At 40.1% G+C, this 12,204-nt stretch overlaps 1 protein-coding gene across 1 annotated transcript in view; it reads left to right on the plus strand.

Annotated features, from left to right (window-relative positions):
• Window positions 1-12,204, plus strand: part of Tfb1m (transcription factor B1, mitochondrial) — a 45,929-nt gene that overhangs the window by 16,612 nt on the left and 17,113 nt on the right. Inside the window, exons 4-5 of the mRNA XM_026393824.2 lie at window positions 704-855; window positions 8,651-8,770. Coding sequence (XP_026249609.2) covers window positions 704-855; window positions 8,651-8,770 — 272 coding nt within the window. The remainder of the gene's footprint in view (window positions 1-703; window positions 856-8,650; window positions 8,771-12,204) is intronic.

Here is a 12,204-nt window from a genome sequence, read left to right on the forward strand (position 1 = left end):
TGTGTTCCCTCCCCCCTCCTTCCCCCTCTCTCTCTCCCTCCCTCCCTTCCTCTCCCTCTCCCTCTCTCCCCTCCCTTCCCCTCTCCTCCCTTCCCCTCCCCTTCCTCCTCCTCCTCCTCCTCCTCCTCCTCCTTCTTCTTTCTTTCTTTCTCTCTCTCTCTCTCTCTCTCTCTCTCTCTCTCTCTCTCTCTCTCATCTTCCCTAATGCCAACACCTCCTGTTTTTTATTTGACATTCTCTAACAACTCTTTGCCAGTGGTTTCTTTCCACTGAGTTGTTTTTGCTGTTTTTCTTTCTGAGCATGTCTTCTTGCTACATGTCACTTCTGTGGCTTTACTTCCCACCCAAATATTTTTGGCACTCACATCTTTATACCCAGCCTGTATCGCCTTCCAGGGCATCTGAGCCCCTGCCCACCCCAGAGGTGCTTTAACTTCATCATGTTCAACTCGTTTTTTATACATTTTCTAAGTCAGAATTCCTAGCACTGTCACTACCTGACTGGCACTAATTAAGTACTTTGGGAGTACTTTGTGAAAAAATGTTGAAGAATCAATGGACGAAACAATACTCAGTCATTATCTTTTCAGATACTTGTGTTTGATGCTATTAATATCCAGTTTGATTTTACTCTTAATTAAAATGGTATTCAGAATTTATTGATGAAAATTATTACAAGTTATTTTTTTTCCTTGTCAAACAGATCCCCCCAATATACATATAATTGGAAATCTGCCTTTTAGTGTTTCAACACCACTGATTATCAAATGGCTTGAAAACGTTTCTTGTAGAGATGGACCTTTTACTTATGGCAGAACTCAGATGACTTTGACTTTTCAAAAGGAAGTGGCTGAGGTAAGCATTAACTTTGTGGCTTAATTTTTCTGGTTATTAAATGATTAAAATCCCAAACAATAATGCATTTTTACCTGTGTATTCTAGTTTCATACTCCATTATACACAGAAAAACCCAACAATGGTTCAGCCAAAGGTTAAACCTGTAATGGGATGACTGACACCTGCTGGGAGCTTCCCGAGAGCGTGACTGATGTGTGTCCACCAGGAAGGCCTGGTGGTGAATGCAGGGCCACAGCCACGAGCAGAGAAGGATGAACATATTGCCTGTGTGTTCACATGTGGAGACTGGCCTGTGACAGCATAGATTTGTCCTTTGTACTCTTAGGGTGAAAAAGAATGTCATCATCAGCTTGTTGCTGAGAAGGGCAGGGGTTGAAGGCCTCATTATCTAGCACGTGCACTGTCTCCACCCCCAGCTCAGCTGGCCTGCTGTGCTTGCATCCCCAAGGCAGGCAGGGCCCCTTCACTCAGGATGGAAAGGGCAGCCTTCAAGCTGCAGAGGTTTAAGGGGGGCCTGCACACTGTGAGTAGGCTCACTCTGATTGCCTCTCTTCTCCACTCCCACCACCTAGATAACCAGTGCTATGACGTTTGGATTTATTACTCCTCTCCATGGTCTTATCACATAGACTTGTCCATATAGGTAATAGCCTTTATCTTGAGCCATTTTTGAGCTTTCTATAATTGAGTTTATTATACACACACATACACATACACACACACACACGTATACATGTATGTGTGTGTGTGTGTATGTATTTTATCCTGAACATCATTTGTAGGATTCACTCATGTTACTACTAGCTATATTTTATTTACATAGTCCAATATACTTCCCACTGTTTGATTGTCATAATTTGTGCATTCTCCTATTTGGGGGACTCCAAATTAGTTTCAGTGTTTTTATTACAAACAAAACTGCCATGAACATTGTCATACAAGGGCAAGGTTTCCCTGGGGTATGTGCTGTAAAGTGGAACTGCAGGTCTTTGCTCTGCTGGGTGGTGCTCAGGAGAACGCCTGTTGCAATGCCATCCGCAGAGAGTTCATTTTGTTCCACTTCTTGCCAGTACTTGGTGTTGACAGACCTGTGCATTTTCTTAATCTGAGGATGATGGTGTGTTGTGGTGTTTTATTTGGTCTGTTAATTTTTTTTTTTTTTTTAATTTGAGCACCATTTTATGTTTCCTGGCCTTTTAGGTTACTTGAGGATCTTCTGTGAGCTGCTTGCTCACCTTTCTTTGGGCTGCTTGTCTTTTCTTATTGATTCAGAGGAGTTCTTACATTATTAAATGTGTTGCAAATTTCTCCTGATGGATGGAGTTTTGTCATTGTATTTTTTACAATGTCTTTTGAAGATTGGGTTTTCTTAATTCTTAAGTTTATAATCAGTGCTTTTTGTGTTTTGTTGAAGAAATCCTTTTATATCTAGAGAATGTGGAGACACTTTTGTGTTCTAGGAGCTTTTTGTTTCCTTTACATTTCTATCCACTTGGTTGATTTTTTGTAAGGTTGAATTAGAAATAATTTTACTATTTATAACATGTGGATCCCAATTCACCCCATTAGCCATATTAACAAGTACCTATCATTTTTGCACTTTTTGAAAGAATAGTTACACAAAAGTTTAGGACTGAATTAGTGATAGATAACTTAATCCATCAGAGAGTAAAGCAAATCAAAGAGATTTTTATTGAAATAAGAAGTAAACAAAATATTAATTGGAGATAACAAATTACTTTGAAAACCTAAGAAGAAAAGCAAGATCTGAAAAAATAACCATGAGTCTTTACTAAGAGTCTCAAAATTTCACTTAAAAAATGTATCATACCCCTGGAAGGAAAAATGATTACTGTAAAGATGCTGATCATTTCCAGAAAACTTTGTATATCTAATACACTTATAATCCTTAGGGAATTTATCTTGAGATGTAGTGAATTTCCCAGGACCATCTTGAGGAGACCTGTAAGAATACAAAAGTAGTGTTGAGAGGGAGAAACAAAGAGAAAAGAATCTCATAATCTCATTTCAAGTGTTGAAGTGTGAGGTAAGACTTGAAGGTTCAGAGCGGTGTGACACGGCGCAGAACCGGTCATTGGCTGCGTCATAATATTCAGAATCAACAACTAGTGTATGTTTGTGGCCAGATAAAAAGTCAGCAGTGAAGAAAGGAATTAGTCATTCTGGGAATATTTGGTTACTTGTTATGAAGAAAAGAAATTTTAGTAATTTACCTTGCATAAAAATTCTGGTTACTGCCTCTTCGCATTCACCACTCTCTGCTCCAGCATTCATCTTTGATTCTATTTAATGGAATTTTTACTTAAAATATTGTATTTTTATCTCCAAAAGTTCCATTTGGGCCTTTTTATGTCTTTCTGTCTTCACTGTGGCCATGTTTTCCGTGGCATTTTTATTCATGACTGAAGTTTAAAATTACTATTTTTGTTTTGTTTGTGTGGTGCTGGGGACAGAACCCCTCTGCCTTTAGCTGAGGGGAGCACAAGCCATTCCGCGCCCTGTGTGAGCTCCACGGCTCTCGGGGTTCTTTCTCCAGTCCTTAGGCAGATCAGGGCTCCTGAGACTCGAGGGGACCTTCAGCATATGGGAGCTCTGGCTCCCCCTCACCCCCTCCTTTTCACTCTGTGTGTGAGAGAGAGAGACAGCAGAGACGGGAGGGAATGAGAATGAATGAATCAGTCAATCATTTCTCCCCATCCAGGCCTCTCTGACCTCCATCCTGTCTCCCCAGGTGAAAAGTAACTGGGCCCCAGGTGCAGCCCTCCTCTGCCTGAGCCACAGCCTGTGCAGGCAGGGCCTCGGGTAGCCAGGGAGCAGTCTTGGCTTACCTCCTTCCCTTCCTCAGATCACAGACCTGCAGTGTCTATTCAGTTTGTGAAAAACATCTCCTGTTTTTATTCAGCTTTGGAACAAAACTTATTATCAGAATTCCTTTGAGAGTAGGTTGTGTAACTACATGAGTTTGATTCTTAAGATTCTTCTCTCTCAGATAATTTGAGTGTGTTGTAAGAATTTGATTTCTCAAATACATCTCTCTCTCCACCTATGTCCCTTCTTATAATCATCCCTAGTGATGAAACTTTTGTCCCACCTACCTCTTGGGGACATTTGGCAATCTCTAGAGACATTTTTGGTTGTCACAGCCAGAGGATGCTTCAGGTCCCTGTTGGCAGAGCTTAGAGATGCTGGTAAACATCCTTCAGGGTCCAGGAAAGCCCCTCACAGCAAGGACTGGCCCAGCATTAATCATCCCCAAACGCCAGTAAGCCAAGGCCCAGAACACTTGGCTTTGTAGTATGTGTTAATAAAATCTTCTCAGTAGTTGGGGGCTTTTATCACAAACATGTAGGACCCATTTGTGTTAGTGGGAACTCAAAGATGATGTCAGTGCTCCCCACGGTTCTTGTCATTTCCTGTTACTGAATCTTACCTTCTGTTAGTCTTAACTGGCCTATGCTTGAAGTTTCCTTCATTGTTTTCTCAACCTTTGGAACTGTCATTTCTGACAAAAACCACTCTGTTTATACTCACAACATTCTCACATGAGATGTGTGTGTGTCGTTTTTCCCCCACACCAAGCATTCCAGGTTTCCAAACACCAGCTGGGTGTCCTATGATTTAATTAAATTCTGAGACTTTCCACCTGTAGTTATTGTCAGATCCACAGGGTTAGGGCTCAGTTCTGCAAGTGCATCAGACACCAGTCACAAATCTGGGCCTCCAGAACATCTGAGCAGCCAGCTATAAGCTGGGGGTCCTATGACCCCTCATCAGTTTCCACGGTTTGTCAGAATGGCTCAGAACTCAGGGAACCCCTTCATCTCTGGTTTAAGTAAGGAGTCATCAGTTGGTCTTTCTGGTGACCAGCCAGCCCCTTCTGGAGGCTCCTCTCCCCTCACCCACCATGTGATCTCCTTAGTATAGACTCAGATGTGGTGAATAACAAGACACCCTCTCCCCAGGAGACTGCCAGCCATCAGGAAAAAGACCAAGTCTGTTTCCTGTTACTCCACAGTGGGTGGGTTTATTTTTCTCTCAGGTGACATAATCATTGTGATATTTCATTCTTGCACTCCATTTCTTTCCCAGGGAAGAGCAGGGGCAGAGTCTTAAGAGGTGGCTCATTGTCAGCCATGGTTAGTAAGTGTTGCTTCCGTGTCACCAAAGGCCATCAGTTTTCTTTATCAAATAAAGGTTGATTTTAGTTAAATTTGAGCATAATATTGAGAAGAGTTGTTATCAAGTGTACCATTTATGGAGTGCATTAGAAGTACAGTGATTTTCACATCTTTTGTGAGAAAGTTTCAGTGGGACACTAGCAACATTGTGTTGTATTTTAGCCACAGAAAACATTTTTTAACATTGACTTTGGCTTTGTGAAATAAAAAACCAGAAATGTACACCATCCTCTTATTTCTTTCTCGAGGACTATAGGATTGAAATACAAGAATTCAGCCAGTACGCGTGAGGCGATATACAGAGAATATTACATTATAGCTCATAAAATAGAATCAGACTGTGTAACACTAAATGAGACCTTAACAGACCTCATCTAACCTCACCTTGTAGTTGAGAAAATGGAGGCTCAGTCTGGCTTAATGAAGTCACAAGGTTTAACTCCTCCATGTGGCTGGTCCTGAGGTTTTTCCTAACTGGACCAGCATCAGCCTGTCTGTTGTCTCTCATGCCCAGGAGACACTGTCTTGATGGGTACATTCCTAGCAGGAGGGCCTCTCCTGCCACTGACTATGTGGCTGTCATTGTCCCTGATGGGCGGCTGTGTGGCTTCTCAACTGTAAGCACAACTTTTCTACTTGTACTTAAAATTGTTTGAGATGAATAAGAGGAAAAGCAGCACTGTCTTTGGGAAGTCTTTGACCCCTTGTTTTCTCATACTCAGAGTGCTTTTCAGAGCTCAAGGGTTAGCAATTGCTTTTTACTTAAAAACTCAGCTGGTTTGGCTTCCTGGCCTTTTGTTGTTAAAATCGTGTAACTCCTAATGGATTTTGATGGTGCTGTACATTCAAATGGTTGGTTGGCCATTTAACTCTTAGGCTAGTTTTTAATGAAGTCTTTTACAGGGCTTTCCAGCCTGTGACTTGAATTTTTACCTTATGAGTTAGGGACAGTTATATGTGCTGCTCTATTCCAAAGTAAAATCTGTGGTTCACATGTTTTCACCTCCACCACCCAGGGATATTTGCTAGAGATTGAATGGGTCAAGCCAGTGGGTTAAGACACCCCCTCCTGGTTACACTGGGTGCTTAGTTTTCTAAGTGAAATAATATACTTAAATGTACTTTTACATCAAATTAGAATAATTTTCATGCCTTACAGTTTTCCTTTTTTTAGTTAAAGTTATTTTTAAATTCTCTTGAATTCATCACTTGATGCATACCTTTCAAACATAAAGTAAAATATTAGCTGTGAGGGGGAAAGAAATCCAGAATAAAATAATAATTTTTAAAATGTGGGCATTTATTTTGGTTCATTTTTTTAATATTGTGATTATGTTCATACTAGATTTTATTATAAAGGTCTGCCTTGAATTGTGTGAGTTGGATGTTAATTATAATGCATTTTGCATTTTCCACTTTTATTCTGGTAGTAAAACATTTTTTTTTTTCCTTCATGGAGAACTAGAAATGTTTTCAGTCATTTGATTCAGAAGCTTATTCTTTAACTGAATTCTGTATGGTGGTTTGTTTTTATATTTTCTTGAGAATATATGCATTTCTTGGTTTTACACTTTGATGAGGAAGGATTTTGTCTTGTATCTTAGAGCAACTTATCACTTACCTTGAACCCTTGAACTCAGCTTCCCAGTAATTTCAATTGTCTTATATATAGACAAGAACCGGATATTTAAAATTTAAGAAATGGGGTGAGATGGGGATGACTTCTGATTATCAAAACAGATGTGACAGAATCTCCAGGTTTGCTCATGAGAAGATTCCTCAGCATCTCATGCAGAGCCTAGTTTCTGATCTTAAGGCAGAACTCCAACCAGCCAGACTGTGTGGGTCTCAGGCCCACCACTGTTAAAGCAGCAGAGTAAACCGGGCTGTTAGAACAGGTCAGCTCAGGACACCAATGCAAACAACAGTGTCTTCTTATATAAATGTCACACTAGACTTATTTTCTGCCACTTTAATTTTTTACTGTTTTGAGATTTAACCTACATTGATGACCCCTCGTTCATTTTAATTATTATTTCTTATTTCATTCACAAAAGTACTACAATTTATTCATTCACCTCTTGATGGACTTATATGTTTTTCTGCTTTTTTTTAATAATGCAGTAATACTACAATTAACATTCATATACACATCTTGTGCAAGCACATAAACCATTCTAAGGTGTATTTCCAGAGACACAACTAAAGGGTGGTGAGGGTTTGTTTAACTTCCACTTTACTACACGTTGCCAGATCATGCTCCAGAGTGCTGTGCTGATTCCCCGCTCCCTTGCTAGCATGCTCGAGCGTTCCTGTAGTTCCATGTACTTGCCAATGCTAGGTTCTGGCAGGCTCTTTTAAAAATGTTTTGTTCGTTTCGTGGATATGAAACAACATCTCATTGTGGTTTTGATCTGTAAAGTGGCTGAGCACAGTTCATGGTTCAGCCCCTGAGGGTTGCTCGTCTGTGATCTGTCTTACCATATTTTCTGTTGTTTATCTTAGGATTATTAATGCCTGTCATGCAGGCATTCCTTCTGCATTCCAAACACAGATCCTTTAGTCCTCCAAATACCTTCTCTCAGTCTGAAATTTGTCTTCATAGTGTTTTTGTCGTACAGACATTCATTTTAATGAGCTTCTGCTTTTGCATATTTAAGAAATTTTCCCTACTATGGAGGGGTCATACCTTTTCCTCCTGTAGATACCTAGTTATACCCATATCTCCGTTGAATGGTCCATCCCTTTTCCCATTAGCAGTTCTGTATCACATCTGTCACTTATCAGCTCTCCAAATCTTGGGTTTGTGCCTGCGGCATACTACTATAATTTTCACACTTGGCAGAGTGAGTCCCCCTATCAACACTGCTGGTACTCTTCAGAAGTGTCTTGGTCATTCTTGGCCTTATGGAATTTAACTTTTAAAAATATATGCAAATTTTTTTGTACATGGAAATCAAAGTTCTTTTTTTAATCCTGCAATTTTAACTAAAATTTTATTGCACTTATTAATTAATTTGATTATAACTAATACATTTCAAAATAAAAATAGGTGCTTAAGAGAATACATTATTAGTTATTTGCAGACACTATTTGTCAAGAATAGTCAGTTCTCTAACAAAGAAAAGCACAATGTTAAAATGTTCATTTTTGTATTAGGGTATTTCAAAATGTTCATTCATATATTGGGATAATTCAGGAAATTAAGTATTTGAGTATCTTTGTTTTTTTTTTTTTACTATGCTTGCTAACTTCATCATCAATTATTAGTTCTATAAAGCTGGACCACCTTCTATAGAATGTGACAGTGGCTTGAAAATCCCCAGCAGTCAGTGGTAGGGAAGATTTATTCCCTGATTTTTTTAGTGCATTACGCATGACACAGACCGTATAAGGTATAATCACATGAATGAGGTGTGCATCTGTTGATGGTGATGTTGGAAGAAACTCTTCCTCCTATTGGCTACATGCCATGCTTTTATAATTTACTTCCAGAAGTCCAACATCAGATACGATGGGATGTTAGCTCTGGTTTTTTTTTTTGGTCAGACTGGATTTATTATTCACTAAAATCATTTTTTGTTCTTCTGTAGAGACTCACAGCCACTAAAGGAAGCAAACAGCGCAGCCGCCTTTCCATCATGGCCCAGTACCTCTGCAGCGTGGAGCACATCTTTACGATTCCAGGTCAGGCTTTTGTCCCCAAGCCAGAGGTGAGTTTCTGCTTATAATCATAATTTGATCTTCGTTATAATTTTTATTTCCCTGTAGTGTGTCATAGGAAATAGTCTCTAGAATCTAATATTTATTTATAGCAAACTATGGCATAGTTTATTTCTCTTGAATAAAAACCACAAAAAATATACAAATAGTTAGTTCTTACACTAATCTTTTTCTCCCTTAGATAGGGTGACTGATTATTAGTATTCATCATCTCATCACCCCTCCTACTCCCAGAGGCATCCCAGTCCTTGGGAAAAGGAATCAAGTGTCGTTTGTGGTTTCTGAGAAGAGATTCTAACTAATGCTACATCAGACATTATTTATTCATCATGATTTTTTTACACGTTTTTGGCAGTGTTATTCGCAATAAATCATCCGTGGAAAATCATTTGAATGTTAATTTAGGCTTTGACTATTCCATGCTAGTTATATGAGTAAGTTTTAATTACAGAAACAAAGTTTCTTTGCCAGTAATTAAAAAGCTAGTGTCTGTTTTGGCAAAACCACTGTTCAATGAATTACTGTAGGACAAGTAGTATAAAATCTATTTATTTCTTCACTGTATGTATATTGGGTGCCTACTGCTTGAAAGAAGCTGGGCTGGGGATGCAACATCAGTGAGGAGACGAGAGACAAATCAGATACGGAGCTTCTTTCGGGAAGTTCACAGTCTGGATAAAGGGTAGAAATCTCTTGGTGGTAACTAAAATTCTTAAATATGAATTTTTTGTAGAGTGGTCTTTACATAGTTTAGCTCCATAAATAAAAGTAGATAGCATAACAAGTGTATGGGGCCTGGGGTAGGGCTCAGTGGCAGTATGTGTTTTATAGATTTAGGTGCAGGTTCAGGTTGTAGATTTGGAACAAGGGCTCCAGCCTTTAGTGTTAAAGCGATTTGTGGATCTTGGAGTGTGGTGTCAGGTGTGTCCATGTGCTCTGCTGCCACCTTTGCATTTCCTCTTGGCGTCACCACAGTTAGCTGAGCTTTCAGGTGACTAAGAAGTTAGTCCATCTTCCACTTCTGAAGCAGACGCATCAGCTTTCCCTGAATCAAACTCAGGAGACTCACTAGCCATCCCACCTCCACCTCTGCACTCAGGATTGCAAAGACATGGTAGAGCACTTATTCCAGAAGAAGACGAGAGGGGGAAGAGTATGGTCAGATCGCCACCCTTGTGCTCTCAGGGGCTTTCTCTCCTGCGCAGGTGGCCATTAGGATGAAAGGGTCCAGTAACCGAATACTCGGCCTTCTTCTTGTCATGTGTGTGCTCGAGCATTCTGAGTGGCCTAAGACCCATTCTTTGATGAAACCAAAATCTTGGCTTGAAGGCTTTTGTAGTTATGGTTATTATCATAAACCAGAATCCTAAATTTTACCAAGGATTTTTCAGGATGGATGTAGAACATTTTGTTGGAAAGTTTCTCTTAGTTACCTAAATGTTTTATGGTGTTTAGAAATTATTAGTAAGGTATATAGTTTGTTTTTAAAATTTCTTTCCTTTGTGATTAAGCCCTCAAGAAAATATTTAAATTTTTTGGGAAAAACTAGCTATGTCTTTGATTCTCTTTTTACTGAATTCTTGTTTGTTTTTCATTTGTTTCAAATTAAACTTACGGCAACTTCTCTCACATGTTTTTCATTATGTTGTAAATATTACATGCAGGGGATCCATTTGTGATCTAGGAAAGCACTTATCTAGGAGGACATAAGATATATTATGATAAATGGTCGGAATTCAGATTTTGAAATAATTCTTCACTGCTCCCATGGGGGAGAGGAGCCCTCTTGAGCACAGATTGCCCCCCAGAGTTGTCTCCTGTGCAGTTAGGCCTGGGCTGGGGGCCACATGCTGCAAGTGGGGGTGCAGTGCCCTCTGAGCAGAGGTGGCTCCAGATCTGTGAGCATTGGGGGCAGCTGGGGATGGTGCTCCAGCCAGTGAACAGAACTTGGGCAGGCTCCGGCAGTATCCTGTGGAGGTTCCTACCAGCAGACAGTGCCCTAAAAAACTTTCATGGCCTTGTTTGCATAGGTTATGTAGAAATTTTAAACTAAGTTTTATATTTAAATACTTTAGCATGCTTCAACCAGGATTATTTCAGGTCATTTTTTTCTCTTTCTTTGTAACTTTAGTCTTTTCTCCGTGTTTTATATTTATCATGCTGTAGTTATTATTAAGTTGCCTCAAATTCTTTTTGAAAGCAGGTGGCTCTATATGTATAAAATGAAATGAGATGAAAGCGAAATTTCTTAGAGATAATCACAATGTACGCAACAGTGTTTTGGAGAATTATGGGCTATGATTTAAATCCATAGAGTAGATACTGAATTGTACCAAGTGCTCTGCCTGTATCCATTGAGATAACCATATAATTTATCTCTTTCATATAATATTTCTCTATGTATAAATGAGATGATTGGGGAAAGGAGAAAAAAAGAAAATGAAGTTAGTGTCCGCTGAGTATACAGTACACACTGTGTAGAGCTACCGACACAGTGATGAAGGAGACATCATGAGGAAGCACTGTCATGTCACACACTGAAATCACCTCTGTTTGTCCCGGCCTCCTCCTCCTCCTCCTCCTCCTCCTCCTCCTCCTCATTGTCAGTATGCTGACTATATTAATCCATCTTCCATCACTGCATGAAATTCATGAAATATTTGAAATAATTAACTTTTTGAAGAGAAAAGGTTTGTTTCAGCTCACAGTTTTCCAGTTCAAGACCAAGGATGGCATTACTTTGAGACTCTGAGGAGGCGACACATCATAGCAGGTGTGCATGGCAGACCAAACCAGTGTCCTAAGCTGCACCTCCCATGTCCCCCCTCCTGAAGTTCCACTGCCTCCTGATGGCAGCCCCCAGGGACCAACCCTCACACCTGGAACTTAGAGGAGTATCCAGGAGCCAGACCATAGCACTGACTCATGGCCTCTTCATGTGCCCAGGTCATGCAAGCCTAGATTTAGAGGTCATTTTAAGTGCCACCCCACCGCCAGTTACTTTACCCTCATAGTTGATCGGTTGTCACCTACGTTTCTCTCACACCATCCTAATGGTCTTCCCAGTTCTCCTGGCATAATTTAAGTGTTTATCATTTAACTTTGTGTAGAGGAGGCGAGTGTGTAGGGTGGTCTCACTCTCTACTACGTCACTCTCGTGAGAACTAACCCCCTCTGTGAGACCAGGGTTAATTTATTCATAAGGGAGGAACCCCAAGACTTAATTACTTTCCACTAGGCTCCACCTTTAAAGGTGCACCACCTCCCTGGAGACCAAGCTTCAGCATAAGGACCCTTCAGGACAAACTGCATACATACATACATATATACATGCATACGCGTTCCACAGGTAAAACCTAGCGTGGTAAACAGGGGGGGTGTTTTCACCATTTTACCTTTTATTTTGGTAACTTTTTAGTCAAAG

This window comes from Urocitellus parryii, chromosome 8 (genome assembly GCF_045843805.1).
Source record: "Urocitellus parryii isolate mUroPar1 chromosome 8, mUroPar1.hap1, whole genome shotgun sequence".
In the NCBI taxonomy this organism is placed as follows: domain Eukaryota; kingdom Metazoa; phylum Chordata; class Mammalia; order Rodentia; family Sciuridae; genus Urocitellus; species Urocitellus parryii.